Here is a 19,032-nt window from a genome sequence, read left to right as displayed (position 1 = left end):
TTTCAAAATAGTACTGAAGTTAGCAGCTGTAACGAGCTTAAACTTTCCCAGGCCTTACTCTTCCAAAAGGGCTCATCTGATAATCAGATTATGCAGCTTTAAATTTTACTTTATTTTTCAAGTTACTGTATTTATTTGTAGGTAATATTAACTTTTAGCACAAGCACATTGTAATTTAAGAAGAGCTTTTGCCTACCAATTTCTCATACTACCACAGCATTCCATTTGAAATATGAACCAAATAATTCTTAAAGATACTCACATCTGTAAAGAGATAATATTCTTTCCCTAAATTTAATTTTGCTTTAATATAAACCTCATTATTATGTGCTGGTATTTTAAGCCTGCCTTCTAAGAAATTTAAAGAAGAATTGTTCCAAATGTTTTACTTCTAACCGTATCATTTCCAAATTTGAGGCAGGAAGCCATATGCATTTTGTGCACCACCCTTTGTTACTCAGGAACTGGACCAAAGATAAATTTGACTTGTAATTCTTGACTTCTTGGTGCGTTCTTATTCAGATTACAAAAACAAACAGTGCAGAATATGTGCTGACATTGTGCTACCTCCTGCAAGAGCAGAAAAAGGGAAGATGAGATGATTCAACACTTAAGTCTAAGGAAAGCCTCAGGCTTAGAGGAGAGATTCAACAGCCCAGCAAATCTATGTTGACACATCATATGATACTGCTAGGTATAATCTCAAATGGTTAATCTAAATTTCAAAAGCAAATAGCAATTTTGATGGCAGAGCTTTGGCTGCTTTTCTTTCAGAGAGACAACGTAGGTGGTAAATCTTTCTTTAAGACAAGATGCCCTGAAGGAACCTCCAGTTGGCCAGCTGAAAGACTGCGCATCCTGAATTACTGTTCACGTTGGACAATGTTGGCTAAATTTAGCAGATGGAAATGAAAACTGCTGTTTGTAAACTGAAAGTGAACTTACTTCTTTTGATTTATATACACATGTGAAAATAACTGCACCTGTCCATGTGCTTTAGGCACTTTGAATACTTGAAAACACTGAAAGCCCAAAACGTAACTGAAGTGTAACTGAATAACAAAACAACCTTCTACCAGCAAACTGAACACCTCAGCACAAAGTTAAAAAAAAATTAAAAATTCTGAAAGGGACAGATTTCTTTTTTTCTCTAGTGCCGAAAGTATATTATATGAAGATCGCAACAGTTAATCTATTTCGGTCATGGCAGGAAGAGGACAGTATATTCAAAAGCCCTAATATCTTCATAAATAATGTATTTTTAGACTTTATTTTCATCTATTATATTGGGGCATCAGTTCTAACAATCCCTCTCTCTCTGCTGATGTAACAAGCAATTTTTCAGACAGGTATTATAATCATTAATGGTTGTACAAGCCAATGCCAATACTTTAAAGCATCCTCCCAAACCCCACAAACAGAGAGCACAGTTCAAGGAACACAAGTTGAATGCGTTCACATTGCAATAATTCACCTAATAAATATGTACTGCACTACCATCATCCGCTGAGGGTTTTTTAGCCCTATATACCTTGGAGTGACAACAGCATGGAAAGCCTTCATCTAACAGTCATGTTTGATTATGGGGTTGAAAAAAGGGCTCCTCACTAAGCACAGATGGATATTTTTAAAAAACAACTGGCTACATGAATGCTTTCAGTGATTCTGATCACTTTTTTGAATCGTCCAAGCATCTGGCCAAATTCAAAAGCAGAAAGAATGCTATAAAGCCCTGGACATTTTGGGAAGGAGCTCAGTATTTTCAGATCTGCCAGATCTCCTCATTATTTACACAGTTGCTACCTAACCCCTCCTGCTTTCTAAATCTATTTTTTATCTCCATGGTCTTGCTGAAAAGAAGCCACGTAACACTTTCATTGTCCTCTCATGTGCTAAGACTCCCACATATCCTCTGAATTCAGCCTGTTTTCTCACCAATTTCTCATTATAATGGTAATAAAAACATTTTGTACATAAAAGTGGAAGTGAAAAGTTATAGCGCTAATGCATTCCAGTTGTTTGCTTTAGAGCAGGCTAAAAGAGTGGACGACATTTATTACCAAACAAATTTACTTCATCATAAATGCAATCCATTACGACAAGAATGGAAATACCATACCCCTTTTAACATTATACTAGAGCTTCTTTCTGTCTGCTAGGAAGCCTAGTTATACAAGTCCCATTGTGCCAAGGACAGACCAGTCTTTTCCAGACACTTACCCTCTGACAGCATGAATAAGTCTCAGTGATGGATAGGCGGTTCGCACTTTCAATTTATTCTTAAGGATTAATGCATTAACCCACTCCACATGCTTCTCTCCGCCTTTGACCATGAAAGCAGGGATCCAAAGGACACTGTCATTCAGCATGGATAGTCTATGCACAAATTTTTCTCTGTCACTCTCATTCCGAAAGCCTCCAAACGCTCTTTGTACAACTGATGGATTCATGGTAATAAAATCAGATTTAGCTCCCACATCTGCAGCAAACTCCACCACAGGAGCTAGATTGCACCTGAAGAGGAAGAAATTAATGGAAAAATGAAAATAAATATGAAACATTAACTCAGAAAAATGTATGCATGAAAGAAAAGCTGAAAAATGAACACGCAAGCCCATTTCAAACTATGTGAGAAAAAAATACCAGTGGTAATAGGTGTGATATTACACTGCATTTTACCTAGCTTGGACACTCTTCAGACATTTTTAAAAAAATATTACATGTAAATAACTTTGAGAAAGACACTTTTCTGTACATTTGAAAATCACGTCATCATGCTTTAACAAATGCGATGCATCAGTAGCTAGATAAGCACTTATGAGTGAAAGTATGCCTTCTAACATCTATTACCTTTCATTAGTGCTCATTTGTCATCAACTTGTTACCATTTCCTGGGAACAGCTCACATTCTTAAAGCCATGCCAGTCAAACAAGGTATAATTTATACAGCTTACTCATTGTTTATTTTTAAAAAATTTACAATACAGTATTTAAATATGCTTTACAAATCAACTTTAGCCAATGTTAAATGGATTTTGGCTTTTTAGATTATCAGTGCATCTCACCAGATGTTTTGACATTTAGTATTTTCATTCCATTTTGAAATTAAACTTCTGGAAAAAAGTATTCAATTTCTTTTTTTTTCCATCATTTCTCACTTTTAAACCTTGTTTAATTGGCAGAAACATTGTGCTGCTTTCTAAGCTTGAGTAAAAAACCATTTCAGGCCTTTTTCACCAGAGTTTTTGTCTCAGTTATATAAATACACACACACATATATATATAAAATCAGACATCAAGATAAAAGAATGCAGTTCTTTAAAATTCTAGTATGCACTACATTTTTGCCATTAAGGGAATGTTTCCTAACACAACCATATGTCCTAAAATTGGTAATACTGAAAATCTGCTCTGGAATGTAAATGATTTAAAACTTTTACAACAAATGAAATTTCCCAAGTTGACTCAACACAAACATGCACGCACCCCAAAATCAAGCTATCAGATAATTCAGGAAATTTCTTGTTTGCTTCTTTGTTTCAGCAGTCATTTCCTAATTTCCATTATATATTTTTTTTCAGCAAAAAAAATAAGTTTTACAAAAATGTTATAACAGGCATCTAGATTAACAGGGTTCTGAACATCTTTATGGGTTGCTATCCTGAGAACAGTAAGGAATGCATCTTCACAACACTGCCATGAAATGAGGCGCAGAGACATTAAGTGTTTTGCTCAAGGTCACCCAAGAAATCTGTGATAACGACCAGAACTTGTTTCCTCAATCCCAGCTATTCTTTGGAGTGAAGGGAGATATGAAGTTATGTCAGATCTAGGCCCTGCAGAACATTTCCATATTATTATAATCCTAATCTAATATTATTCTATTTGTTCTCCAAATCTTTTCTAATATAATAATCGCTACTTTTACTTAAACTTATTCACTAGAATCTCTTGATAGCCAGATCTTCCTCTGCTATACAGGGCAGTATGGGCTAACATCAACTGATGATCTCGTGTTGGATGATAATGTTACTTCCTCAGACCATTATTTTCATTCTGTAATTATCAAGTAAAGAAGTGGTCCAGATCTTCTCCAAAAAGAAATGTTCAGAAGACTATAAAGCCTATATACTCCTAAGAGATAAAGTTGCCTGAGTTTCTGATGACACGCGGGCAGATATAAGCTTTCTTCGGAGATGGATTCACATTCTTCAGTATCTTTACATTTCTGCTCCACAAACCACCTGCATACATCATAGGCAGCTGAGAGTACTATATTCTATAAAGTGGTAGCTAGGGCACAAGCAAAACTCCCATTAATTTCAATACCAGTTTAAAAAATTGTTTCTTAAAAACTTCATGCATTAACCTAGAAACTGGAATTGTCAAAAGGCTTGTGCTGCATAAAATCTAAAAAATAGATTTAAAATCCACCAATCAAATTCAGTGTGTTACTGTCACTTCGGAAAATATCTCTTTTAAAGACTGACTTCTCAATGAAGGATTTCTGCACAGCAGGAATTTTCTACAGAATCACACGTATATGCAGATGGTGGCATCTATTGCTTACATACATGAGACACGGCTTGGCATTGCAAATCCTGCTCTCCCTATGTACAACTTGTAGAAGCACCTACTTATACAAATTATTGTGTTTAAAAAGCTGTATGCCATATGCAAAGTGTGCACATATAACATGGGCCATATGGTTCTAACATGATTCTGTATGTCTTTTGACAGCCCATTCCTGATCTGTATCAATGCCTGCATCTTTTTTCAGTTTAAAAGTTTATGTAGTTAGAAAGCAGCACCTAGATGTAGTTTTCTCTAGAACCTGAAAAAGAATCATCACAGGCATACTAAATACAAGGACTGTCTATCTTACATGTCATTACTGCTTCATCAGTAATATACTTAATAACAAAGGCTGTATTTATAAAGGTTTACCACATAAGGTATCTAGCGGTATACATTTTTAACGTGTGGCATTTTCAGATTGCTCAAGTATAATTTAGGAGTAATGAGCAATCCAAATGCATTCGGTGACAATGGAGTTGTCCATGAAGAGTTATTAAAAATCTTAGTCATATTTTCCATGCTTTAGTGTCACAAATTAGACACCTGATTATAATATTATAGGCAGGTAAGACATTTTGCGTTCCAAATGCTGAGCACCTCTTAGCATTTGATCCTTTAAAAATTCAAGCATATAAATATGTATTACTAGCACTACTCAGGTTTGAAATAATGTGATAATAAAGTACATCTGCATGTTGAAAGGCTCCGTTTTCAAAGTAGCTGCTCACTAATGCACTGCCAATGTTTTACTGTAGCAGAACACTGCCATAAGACACACCGCTACAATAATGCCCAGCTCTGTTAAGGGAATAAACAATATTGTATTAGTTGCAGTTGGCCAAGTTATAAGAATAATTACCCTGGTTACAGCCACTTCCCATTTTCCTAGAGGTTCCTTCCTTCGAAGGATGATTCCAATGCTCATTAAACCAAAAATGTCAAATTGCCTATTTACTTTATACTTATCCCTAAAGTTGGCAAATATAAAACATCTGCTAAAATCTGCCAATTAAAGTTAGCACATTCTTCAGCAGGGAATAAATGGCTCAGTTATTTCTGAAGCATTTGCCCATCAGTTCAAGACTCTGCATGATAGTGATCCACCCTAACACTTACCCTGCACTGCCAGTACTGGATGATGTTTTATTTCTAGAGGAGTTCTAGAAAGTTTTAGAGAAAAATATCTTTCAGGATGTTTTTTTTTTTTTTTTTTGTAGCTATACCAATAATGCAATGACAAGGGGTCAAACAGAATAACTGAGTGATTACTCAGTTATCTGTATTGTCCAAAGCTTCAGAAAAAAAATAATAATAAACACTTTGGGTAAAATCACAGATATGCAATCGCATTCAACATCTACATATATTTATATAAGCTTGAATATGTTTGTTGACATCTAGCAACTTTGTATCATCAGCTGCATGTTCTTACTTCAGGGAGGAAGGTTTCTTCCCAGAATTGAGCACTAAGCCTATTAGCAAAGGCATGCTAAAACTGAATACACTCTTGTTATTATTTCACATTTGTCTCTACATATCACGGATCTCATGACATTCTTCCCTAATCACAAACTAGCTCAGGGATTCATGATTCTGGCATTTCTCAGAAAGACACAGATTCCAAACCTTGTAGTGGTAATTTCTATTGCGGCCCTACTTCTGTTCCCAGCTATTCACAACTGAAATACATAAAACTAGCTATAGTATATTTGCGTACAGTATACACCTGAGTACGTGTAAATGGTTTTTGGTACTTTTGGTACTAAAATAAAAGCTTTCTGAGCTTTTACCATAGTCTCTAATGTTTCTTTACGCTATGCCATAGCTGCATACTGCTGTTGGAATTTAAAAAAAAAAAAATTATTTTGTTAGCGGACAGCAATGACCTTCCTCTATCAGTTCTATGGCCTCCTTCAAGACAACATCCTATTCTGAGACACCTGTAAGCATATATCTAACTTTAGTCATATTCTTATTTGTCATTAAATCAAATTAAGGAACCCATTAACTGAACAACTTTGAAATAGGCACTGCAATATCCTTCCCTGGTTATACTCTTTAATTGCAGCTCCTTTGGGATAAGGCACAGAATGCCAAACACACCCATAACAGGGATTAGGAGGCAGCAGTTCGGCACTGTGGCATTGCCAGTATGGGCCTAGGAACTTGCACACGACATGTGAAACCGTTCATTTCTTTTATTAAGTTAACATTGCTAAATCAAATCCACTAGGAAGAATATTTAAATATATTATATATATATATAATATATAAAAATATATAGAATATATTAAAAAATGTCATTTCTAAGCTTCCTCTTTCCAACATGCCGCATTATTGATACCTTGCAAGTATAAGGCTATTTAAAATTTGACTCCAAAACACAATTTTCTGCAACAGACTACCACTACAGATATATGCTTTCTTTCTAAAAAACTTCAGTGTTGCCTTTACCTTAGTCAACCTGTAAGCAAGTGGGCTGCAGGTCCAATCCGAGCAGGACAGACTTGACTGAGAACATGCAAACAGGTTGGAAGTAACAGTTTTATATAGCACTGAAGATTGACTTGGGCGTGTAAGTAAATAGCTGTAAATATGAGCATTGAGAATGATCCATCACATTGTATGAAGGTTTGTAAAACACTCTCTACTGAGCCCATGCTATTGACTGTTTACAAAGGAACTAATGAAATATGGATTTCCCCAGCAAAATAAATTTTGCAAAGATTGATGGTTTTTGTTAGTTCCTTTGTTTTCTTCCTCAAAAAAATCTCTGTAAGTGTATTCTTTAAAACTAACAGGCTATTTTTTTGTATGTAAATTTTTTTTTTCATCAGCAGCTTTAGCTCCTCTTTTTTTCCCTTGCATTACAATAGCAAATAAACAGAGTCAGTATTTACCCCCTTACTCCTTCCAAGCACTCTTTCTACAGCAGAAGTGCTCAGAAACTGGTCTCATGGTACAAAAGATTTGGTAAAGTAGGGGGAGGCTGTTAGGACAAAACCTAAATAAGTGGGAAGGTTCATAATCTATGTGATCGGTAGTTGTCACAGGCAATACTGTCCTAATGACCCTAACTGCAGAAGGAGAGTTAATACTAACAACTCTCACGTGAATGCATCCGTAGCCACCCCAAGCAGCAGGCGTTAGACCCCGGCTTCTCCATACGGAATCGGGCAGAAGGCACAGAGAACAGGCTGGTCACCTTCTCCTGCTCCAGCGGAAGCAGGAGCCGGCTCCACAGGCAGTAAGACGAAGGCAGTGCAACGAGCACGCGTGCCCCTGTGCCGTCACCAAAACAAGCTCCAGGGCAACTAACTAACTATAACACACACAGCCAAAGTGGAAAATTAGCCCATGTCTGAAATACTGCCTGGTGTCTGTAGCGTGCCTGAGATACACAGATCACAAAAACCACAGTGACTGAAGAGCCATCTGCTCCTCCCAAAACTGTCCATGGTGCCTACTGACTACAATGGGATATAATGGCTGAAAGTCTAAAAAAGGTCAGTCAGGCAAGGGCTGGAGTTGCACATCAAGAGAAAAGACCAAAGTCATCACCCTGGGTTGGCTATGAAGCTTTTATGGCCCAAACACACATACAGCACACTTCATTTTTTAGAGAGCAGAGCTTAACAAAGTCATGAAATCATGTTCTCGAAAGTATACTCAAATGGGAATCCAGTTATTCCACAGAGATGCAGTTGGACTTGCTAGGTCACTCACAGATACACAACTCATGTATATGCACACACATGTCCAAGATGCAATATTTATGAGCCATACTTGGTCATCTTCTTCAAGTTAATTTTCAATAAAAGCAATAGAAACTTGCCTGAGTGAAAGTGATTACTCTGTTCCATTTTATTTGACATTGAGAACTAGAAGAATATTCTTCATACAGTAATAATGGAAGAATTGCCCTACAAAGCTGTACACTTGTTAATCCTTTAACAATTCGTGTACTTGAGGGTTACAGGTTGAAATAAATGTTTGGAAACCAATGTAAAGTCCAGGCCACACAGAAATGCAGTAAAAGTGTGTTCTCTTTCATTAATATCTCCTTGTAGAGCAAAGCCAAAAATATCCATCACACAATATTAACCACATATGCTCTGAGAAACCAATAAATGAAGATTAGTTTGTTGCTGGAAGACTTATGCTATTAAACTAAACTGAAACATGAGGAACAAACACAACTACTATCGAGAACATAAATTCTTGTCCTGAATAGCCTGCAAATTTTAAAGTTTAGATTCACATCCAGACTCCTGTAAGAGTCAAAATTGGAATAGTGAATTCCAATTTCCAAAAGATTCTTCCAAAAGATTTGTGATGTTTTAAAAAGCATCTGGGTGGGGAACTGGAATTCCAGGCTCACGCACCGGGGAGATCTCCAGCTGGAGCAATCTCTACCCAGACTACTGACAGCACATCACCCTGGCACCTGCCCATGCGTAGCACATCATTCCACCCTGTCCTTCAAACAAAGGTGTGCAGCAGCAGTATGACTACTTTCACATGCACATACCCCCCAAAAACAGAGATTTTCTATTAAAAAGAAACAAACAATCAAGTGCCACTAGTGATTAGAAAAACATATGTATTCTAGGACGTTCTGTGAACTTGTTTGGCTCCTGATAAAACTAGAACTGCTTCAATTTAACTATGTGAGTGTGGATCAGCAGGAAGGCCCCTGACATACCCCACTTCATGAGCACTGTTACCCTCAGCACGGCACAGCAGAGAGCTTCTCACGACAGCCGTAAGCAGCGTCTACACTAGAGGCTTGGGCACAGCACAACTGCGCACACAAGTCACACGCGGGAATCGTGTCATTTCATACACACCACCATTGACTCCGTACCCCCTTTTCTAACACCTGTCCACAAGAACCCTCAATTTGTGACTGATTTCACTTTAATAAGAAGATGCATTTTTGTAACCTTACCTGCTAATAAGCTTCCTTACTTGTTCTTCCCCAATCTAGAACTTCTACCCATAATCATTAAATTCCTTATTCCTGACATCTTAACACCGATGACTGACACACAAGCTGTCCTCACTCGAGGTAGCACAGCGAAGTGACAGAGAAGGTCTAAGTGGCGTTAAATACTCAGAGACAGTAGCAACACACATGATTTACCTCTTTATTGGGAGCTCTTGCTGCACCATTACCCATGAATTACTGAGTTGTTACTCTCGTTTCCAATACCGCTACTTTGACACCCTAATAAAGAAAGGAATTTATATCTCTGAAAGTTTGCTGCATATTAGGTGGAAAAAAACCTGCAGCCGTGAAATATTGAGAATGAGATTTTAATCACAGAAAAACGGATAAGTGGAAAGAAGTCATTTCTGAAATACCAGTATTTTTGCCTTTTCATGTGCATGTGCCTTTACATGTTACTCCCTATGAGGGGCTTATTCTACAGGGCTGTAAAACTGTTGCTGTTACGGTGTGGAGAACAGTTCTGCAACTCCCTGATGGCAGAAGGTGTTAAATATTTCAATTGTACTTTCATTAAATTTAGGCAAAATGACTGTTTTCATTGTTTTGGAGAAGCACTTTGGGGTCGTGAGCCTGGAATGCAGAAAAAACAGGGGTAGTTTGAACACGCAAAAATGAAGAAGGGCAAAAAGGGCGACCTTTTGACTGTGACTGTCCTAACGAGTAAGTCACACCTCTTAACCATACAGCGCAGTCAATGAAGAGGATTAGTGAAGCAGGCTTGCTACAGAAGCAGTAACTTCCAGGAGAAGAGGTTGCAGCTTACTGTCTCTTATGTCTGCAAGGGTTTTGCCATGCCGGCGAATCCAGAGTCCTGGCAAGTTTACAACTTTCTAACCAGCAAAAAAGGCTACTCTTTCCTGCATTAGAAACTGCTTGGGAAATCACTAAATTAAAATATCTGTATTATGAGAAATAGGAAATTAGCAACTTAAAAAATGAAATTTTACCTACACTTCCATTTTTTTTCTTGCAGGGTAATTACAGAAAGAGTCAGGCTAATCCTCCGTGCTCTGGATTTGCATGCTCACAGGATATCTATTTATACTGAGAAACCACTTTGGAATCTTTGATCATTTTTATATGGTTTTTAGACAGCGCCCTGTATGGCCATTTCCTTAGTCTTCTCAACTGAGTTTGGGCCAGTTCTGAGAGGTTCACTGTCCAACTTCATTGGAAACACCCAACAGCCACACTGATGCTCCCCCCTTTCTCAGGTACAACAAATCACACAGCAAGATCGTCTGGAGATAGGAGCCTTTTGGCTTTGTTTATCATTCTCATGTAGTGTAACAATTTGTAGGAAGAAAAGAGGAAGAGGACAAAGAAAACCCTGCCATATGTGAGAGCTGAAAAAGGTCTAATGAGCTACCAATGAAGCATTCAAATGGTATTTTTCAGGTAAGAATCACACCTTGATGCAAGGCTGTAATACTGGCAGCGTCTCTTTCGGCAGATCCGCTGGCTCTGTGCATCCAATTCTACGGTCACAGCGGTATGCTCCAAGCAAGGCATATTAAATAAATATTTGGAACATAAGAGCCAATACTTACAAGTCACTACTAAACAACAAGAACAACAAAATCCCAGATTACAAGTGCAGTAACATCCTAAATCTCATGCTTCTGAAAAAAACTATGATCATTTTCCCCATCAATTGAAGGAACAAAGCAGAGGAAAGAAGATGCAGCAGCTTCTCTCCTTATATGTAAAAATTAGTTTATGCCCCGACTTTTCTTCTTTTTGGGGAAAAGTAACAACTAGAAGGGACTGAAGCACCTGCAGAATCTGGAGACAGAGAAATCTAAACAGTTCTGCTGAGAGCAGCCGCCCCGCCGCACCTCCGCGGCGTCCTTCCAAGGTCTGGCCTTCTCTCGCCCGGAACGGAGCTGCCGGCTGCCGCTCAGATCGCCACTGCTTGCACACAAAGCCGCAACGCCAGCAAGGAAGCGAGACAGAGTCTGTTCCTCCTTGTATACGACCGAGCAACAAACTTCCTACATGAGTGCAAGCTCTTTCCACGTCAACCTCACTGAGCACAACAAGAATGACCAAGTCAAAAAATTAAAGTCAAAGGACACTGGGAAAATAAGAGCTGCATCTGACCAGTAATTTTTGTTAACTAGTGATGACTTGTAAGGCAAGGCTATTCAGCCTGATTCCCAGACACCGGCTGAGTTAGCAGGAAAACAGACTGCTGGGAGAAGAAAAAGGGCCTGTAATGTATAAACTAGGTACTTCAATCTAAAAAAAGAGGCAATTAAGTAATAACCTCTCACAGTTGTTCCTTGTCAGAGCAGTTCTCTGCTAATCAAACAGCTTCACTTAACACATCAGCTATTTCAGGTCTGTTCTCCATAACGGTCAACTGAAATGAATGGGACTTTTCCAGAAGTAATGCTACTGTGAGCAGAACCACAAGAATCTGCTACTTATTTACCTTTTTTAAAGCAAAAAACCTCCAAAACTCTATTTGACTCCCTGCTTTTGAAAAGTTCCCTACATGTATACTGAATTCTATTAAAAATAATCAGGCTGATTTCCATGAATCTTCAGGACCTTTCAAATTCTGAACCTAAAGTTGAACTAAATTTTCTCTGGTACTTACTGACAATCCAAGAATCCCAAACTCGTTTCTTAGCAATGTTTACTATTACTATTTTACAGCACATGTCTCCAGTGCACGTTATAGATATTTCAGGAAGCCCTATGTAACTATCAGTGTATTGCAAAAATTACCACTTCCTCTAACTAGTTCATCTGTTCTCTGATACACCCAACATTGCTAACACAGCTCTGGCATGACAAAGTGTAGGCAACAGGAGAATAAAACGTACCACAGCTAAATCTCAGCTGAAAGCAGCACCGTGTAGCTGACCCACCAGCTGCAGAGACGGCAGGAGAGCAGCACCGTGTAGAAAGCAGCTCCTGCACTAGAGCCGGGCCATTTACAGATCTTGTGTGTAATCAACTTATTTATCTCATATTTTACACTTCTCATTTATTTTATGGAAGGGCAGATTTTGGAATGGTGCAGGAACCTTTTCTGGATATTGTGTCAAAATGTAGCATGCTCTGGCTCACCACCACGGAAGTACTAGAGGTGCCAGAATCAGTAGTCACTTAACAGGCTGTAAAAACTTCAAACGGTGAAAAGGAAAGCGATACGAGAAGAAGAAAGAATTTACAGCCAGCACAGGATTTTTAATAGAAAAAGAGATTCTCCTTGCTTCCCAGTTTAACTAGACTGGGTCGGATTTTCCACTGGCAAAAAGAGGCATGATTTCATTAAACTTGTGGAACTAATCCATTATATCCTAGCAGAAGATATGTCCCTAGACTCTTGATTTCTGATCCATGAGAACAAAATAAGGCCCTGTGTGATTAAGTAATTAAAAAAAGCTATTTTAATGTTCAGTAAATACAGTAAATCTGGTTAAGCTGACAAAACATTACCTCATTTGCAAAAATGACTCGTAAAAGCACTTTCAGTGTTGTCTAAAGAGAGGAATTGCTTTCTTTTCCCTGCTAAATTTGCTGACACAGTTATATGTTGACTTGTTTATTATGTGCCTCTAGTTTAGGTGCCTATTTTAAAATATTTTTCTTAATAGAAGTATTCTAATTATTTTCTGTCATAGGTGGATCAATGGTCCAGGAGAGGCACTGAATACGCTGGAATATCTCAAGGAAAGGCCAGGTATTAGTTACTTTGGATGACTTTCAAAGAGACTGCCAGATATTACGAGGTTTAAATCAATTAAAGTGCCAGGTATTGACCATCTCCTTGTATCCTTGGTAAAGCATATATTCTGGGTCTTTATCAGTTATTCCTAACATGCTCAGATCACCTTTAAAGGAGTTTCAAAATTCAGGATATTCAATTTATTGTAGTATAATGGAAATACTGGCGGATGTCTATCATTGTAAGAGATCTTCACTATCAAATTTAGCATTAAATTAACGATATGTTTGGTGTTATATCTAGCATGCACAGGATGCTCCTGTTGCATGAAATCTCTCTCAAACACGGACACTTTTGTTTCAGTTTTCATAAGAGGAAAAGAACATATAGTACTATCAAAATCAACTGAAATTATGTATCTAACCAAAATAGTATGACGAATTCATCACAGCACTTAAGTAATACGCATTCAGCGTCATGAAAGTTTTTTTCATCAGTCTACACAGCCAGCGGCATCTGTGATTTAGTTTATGCGTATGGTAACGGCTTTCCAGAAGCACGTCAGGTGTTAAGTGGAACGAGCGCATTTTACTTTTAGAAAAATCAGCTGGAAGCAAAGAGAGCAACAGAGTGAAGTGCCACTGTTTATACCAGGATCCTGACAGCAATAGAGTGGTTACCACGTGTGCCAGTACCATTAGATCGGGTGACTACCTACTATGCTGCATACTTTTTTTTTTTTTTTTTTAAGAAACATAAGAGATGTAGGAAACAGTAACTCTCAAGAATGTCTGGTCTTCTCCTTTAACTTGAAATACAAAGGAGTTCCTTGCTATTTACTTTAAGCAAAAATGTTACAAACATAGGCACCCCACACACACGCACACACAAGTAAATATCACATCGTCTAACCATGCAGAATCTGTGAACTTCCTGACATTCCTATTAAGCTACTTCATTCATCTCTTATTGGTATGCAAGTCTTTAAGAAATGTATCTTTACTCCTCATGGCTCAAATTAGTTAAAAACTCTTATCAGGTGTCACTGTCTAGTTTCACTACTAGTTAAAACAGGGGAGATGGTTTGGAGATGACTTCAAAAGGAATTCAGCACACGGTTTAAGTAAAAGTGTGTGCTTTGCTGCATTGGGCCTTTTTGAATGGCACTCATTACTTTACCTTCCAAAGGAAAATTTTCATCTATAAAATCTGCTATCTAGATTTTTCTGTACTCTGTTAAGTGGAACACATTTAACCTTTGAGAAAGTATGAAAGCCTGCCCATATCCTAAACGTGGTTGGAAAACGTAGTATTTATATTGGATTCCTTCTGCAATAAGGATGCTAATTGGAAAGACTGGCCGTGGCACAAGCAGCACAAGTAAGAAAAATGAAAGAGGAGTGTGTTACTGATGTGGTGGCCAATTTCTGGTATGCCTTTCAAATAAAATACAACTTTCATGCGTATGTCCTCTTTTGATTTATGAATCGAAGGACTATAATTTTCCTTTTACATATCCTTTCAATATTTTTTTCACTACCATCTCTCCTCGAGAAAAGGAAAAGCCAGGAACCTGCAATGACAACTAATTCTATATTGTTTCCTATCACCACCGTTTCACCCTTCTCAAACCAAACCAATTGCAACTTCTGCTTCAAAAGCAAAAGGACCTATCTTTTGTCTGACGTTCGCTCTATCCATATAATGTCAGCCTGTCAAATGAGCCAACTATTTCTTTTTATTTCCTATTTATCTGTGAAGCCCAAACATCTTATATTGTGCATGTTTGCGTGAAGAATGAATAAAAGGCAAAGCATAGGAACACTTTTGCCCAAACTGCAGGGATACACTTTTAGAGCAATGTGAAGGGATTTAGATGCGTGACTGCCAATTACCTTAATGGCAGCCATCTGGTTCAATCCCAATGCATCACACTGAAATTTTACCCCATACTGCACATAAGTAGTGTAGTAATTTACAACAGGCCATCTCTATTGGCCAAGAGCTAAGAAGGGATATTTTGGAAAAAGAAAAGACTTTGCATTTATCCTACCAACTCTTCCATCAGAATAATCATTGCGTCTGGAACAAAAACAAACAGAAAAAAAGAAGTAGCACAAATCTCTCTGCTCTCTCCAGGTGTGCCCTTTCTTTTAGTCTCACTGCAAAAAAGACTCTTCTTGTCAGCCACACGGGAACATATTTAATTTGGGGAATTCCACAGGGAAAGGTACTGTTTCAGATAAATTACTCAATAATTTCAAATAATCCCTGAAATTTGTGCCTCAGATTAAAGCATTTCTCACAGCTTTTGTCCAAGAAACAGACAGAAGACTATAATCGTCAACAGCAGATGCGCGCTCACCTTATTACAAAGTCATGGCTATCAATCTCCTTTCCACATCCGCTGTCCAGAAGGATGCCCGAATTTCCAACAACTGCACAGGTTTTAAATCGCCGGTTCTTCATCGGGGAAACCTCAGGGAGGAGGCTGTGCAAATCCTGCGAGATGTTCAGGGTGCGACGCCTGTCCAGCACATAATGGATTACGTCTCCTGGCTTGAAGCTGCTTTTGACCACCGAGACATCTCTTTCAGCATCCAAGAACCGGAGAATGTTCTTCCTGTCAATCCGCAAAAAGGCACAGATAAGACCCAGCACCAACCGCTCACACGCAGTTTATTTGGCAGCAGTGCCGGCTGTAGGGAGCACGCTGCATGAAGCTGAGGGCAGACAGCTTCAGACGGACTAAGGTCATTTCCCACGCTCTGGAGCGGAGCTAGAGCAAAGTCCTTAGGGCAGAATTCAAAGGCTTGATTACAATATTACAGTGATAGAGCTCGCTTACTTTATACAGATAAAGGCACTGAGAGACCAAGGGAAGATGACTCTAAAACTTAGAAGGAGCACTATTTTTGATTAATACTTTACAAAGCCTTGCACAGATGCAAATCTGTATGCACAGATGTCAAAAAAAAAAAGACCAGAGCAGCTGGTTTTCCTGAAAACATGTTGGTTAAAAGATGGGCTATTTGTGAGTTAGGAAATAAATGTTTCACTATACTCTCATGTCTCAAAAGTCAGCTTGGTTCAGGAATGACCATGTTTTCTTTTAGATTCTTATTTCACTGTAACAACAAGGTATTTGGTTTAGCTCAAACCTTCTCCTAATTAACTGAAGGCTCAGTCAAAGTTATCCTAATTAACTTGAAATAGGAACACGCTCAGTCTTTTGTACTAATTTAACAAAATCAGCTTAAAACCACACTGCAAATTGAAGAACTGCAGCTTAGCGTGCAGCCTGGCTGTTAGCTGAACTCAGAGAAGCACTTCTTGGGAACTCTTATCATCACTTTAAATCAGTTCAGTCCAATCCTTCAGCTTGCGTCTCCGCAATTAAGCGTTTAAACTGTTAACAGGGGTTTAGCCTCTCATGATCAAGCTATCAGATAGCACAAGTCCAGGGAATGGGGGTAATTAAGCATTTGTATACTCCCAGTCCACGGCAAGTAAGAGGTGAAGTATGTCTGCTTAAATGTCAACTGAGGAAGTTAAGCCACAGTAATTTGTACCTGCTTGTGAGATCTAAGAGGGAGGAAAAAAAAAAAATACCAAAACCAAGGCTCTTTAAATTCACCAGCTCAGAGCAGACAAGCCAGCCGCTTGCAGCCCCTCGCGCAGAACGGTTGCCCTGGAATCAAACTCACACGCCGAAGGGGAAGTGAAACGTGATAAAAATACTGTTTTCAAGTGATTCCTCTCACTTCTTAAACTGCGAGGAAAAAAAAAAAGAGAAGGGCGGCCAAGGTTCCCTTTTGCAGCCACCGCACACAGATGAAGCAGCACCAGGGCAAAGACGCCCTGTGCCGAGGTGGGTGAGGGTCTCCAAACAATGAAGCAGAGTAGAGGATATCAAAACCTTGAGTGCCTAAAGCTTTTGGAAGTGGTATAAAAAGCCAGGCAAGGCATCTCCATAAAGCACGATAAAGCCTATTCCTCAGGCTGTAAGTTCAAATGGATTTAAATGCCCCATGGGCTTGATGAGCATCATTTTGTGGGCACCCAGCAACAGATGTGTAAACGGCTACAAAATGAAAGAGAGAGGGAAAGAAGGAATCATCTGATCCAGCAGCATTAAAAACAGCTGAAATTATTAAATACTAGGACCAGAGCCATCAGGCCTGGGGCTCTGCATGGGACCAGGCAGATGCACCAAGTCCTCGACAGCAGCAGGCGAGCCCTTCGGAGGCTCCCCCCTCACGGGCGCCCTGGTGTGAGGAGGGGTGGCCACTGCCAAGGTGCAAAAAGCCAGAAAAATTATCTGCAACGTGGAGAGACTGAGAGCTGCGGCTGGAAACAGAATCGCCCGTGAGCACAAGGAGTTTCACTTGACTTTTCTGAAGCCCCCACCCAGATAGCAAGAATAAACAAGCCCGTTATTACTTGTATCTGCAAAAAAAAGGGGCAATGCTTGTGCATGAACAGAGCAGCTTGCGTATTATTTTAAAACACGAGAAAATGCAGTGCAGTTATGGAAACAGTGACAAAAAATAAGATAGGGCCTTGGCTTCCTGTATTAATTTGGGGTGGGTAACTTTACAGAGTTTGCCTATGTATCTACATAGGCTCAGAAAAGTCTTTCAATGGGTTTCAAATGGAGCTGAATTAGATTCAGATAATCAATCAATCATTAACAGAACTGAAATTTCAAAAATGCCTATGGAATTTATTTTTCATTAAAATTTTGAGCTGGGCAAAAGTCACTGAATCTTAGTATGTTCTCGCATATTTAAAAGTATACTTTTATCTGAAGTTGAGTAGCACATTCAATGGTAAATGGATGAGCAGGTGTTAGAGTATGTGTAAGAATCTCTGTGCCAATATGAGATGTGTAATAATGCTATCTTTAAAATATCTTTAATTTAAACTGTATCCAAATATTTTTAATACTGGAAGAAATGTGATTAAGCATGCAGATGTTCATGCCATTGTTTTAAGTTCCTCTGCGCTGACTCATCTGTACTGTGGGGATAGTGGTACTTCCCATTTTCACATGGGTGTTAAGAGGAAAAATTATACTAAGGGATAGGACCAAAAACTACACACAAAACACACATGGGTTTCTCAGTCAATCGTGATGTTGGTTAAAAATAATTTAAAAGACATGCTAATTCGCATTCAGACACTTCACAGCTCAGTTAGAGAAGGTGGGGGGGGGAACCGTAATTTTTCAGTGAACCTCAAAGCAAAGGCGTTGAATGGAAGGAACTTCTGCAAGTATAAGCTAGAACGTGTAAAGAAACTGTTTTTCTGAGGTGGGCTTCAAGTTTTGTTCTGATGAATAAAGCTGTCCCAGGGGTACAGCCAGAGCCCTTCAGAGGCAGGTGAGGCACAGGGGGCTAGCGGGGTCTGCTGGAGCCCAGCAGCTGCTTGCAATGTGCTTACACGACTCTCAGAAATGCAGTGCCACAATCTGTGGTTGACCTGGGTTTGTTTTGATAACCAGAAACAGATGTTCAAAGTACTTAAACATGAAGCACAACTCCTGGTTATCTGATGAAGTACACATAACAGATACCACTGCTTTGCATAGCTTTCCAAAAGATATAAAGATGTATTATTCTGGGGCAATGTGGCGACATGTTTTCTATTTATGTGCACTTTTTATTTGGTACAATAGTCTTTGTACTATGCAAATAGTATCAACCTGTGGCAACCTCTCCCATATCTGCCACAGAACTGTTTGGATTAAGAAAAA

At 38.8% G+C, this 19,032-nt stretch overlaps 1 protein-coding gene across 2 annotated transcripts in view; it reads right to left on the bottom strand.

Moving 5' to 3' along the window:
* LOC112988500 (CMP-N-acetylneuraminate-poly-alpha-2,8-sialyltransferase) overlaps positions 1–19,032 on the bottom strand; it is a 62,324-nt gene that overhangs the window by 32,246 nt on the left and 11,046 nt on the right. For both annotated transcript variants that reach the window (XM_064499790.1, XM_064499791.1), the window contains 2 exons: positions 15,640–15,897; positions 2,221–2,514 (listed from right to left, as the gene is read on the bottom strand). In XM_064499790.1, the coding sequence (XP_064355860.1) occupies positions 2,221–2,514; positions 15,640–15,897 (552 nt within the window). The remainder of the gene's footprint in view (positions 1–2,220; positions 2,515–15,639; positions 15,898–19,032) is intronic.

This window comes from Dromaius novaehollandiae, chromosome W, assembly GCF_036370855.1.
Source record: "Dromaius novaehollandiae isolate bDroNov1 chromosome W, bDroNov1.hap1, whole genome shotgun sequence".
NCBI lineage: Eukaryota > Metazoa > Chordata > Aves > Casuariiformes > Dromaiidae > Dromaius > Dromaius novaehollandiae.
The sequence above is the reverse complement of the archived record's forward strand: the minus strand, read 5'-3'. Positions and strand labels throughout refer to the sequence as shown.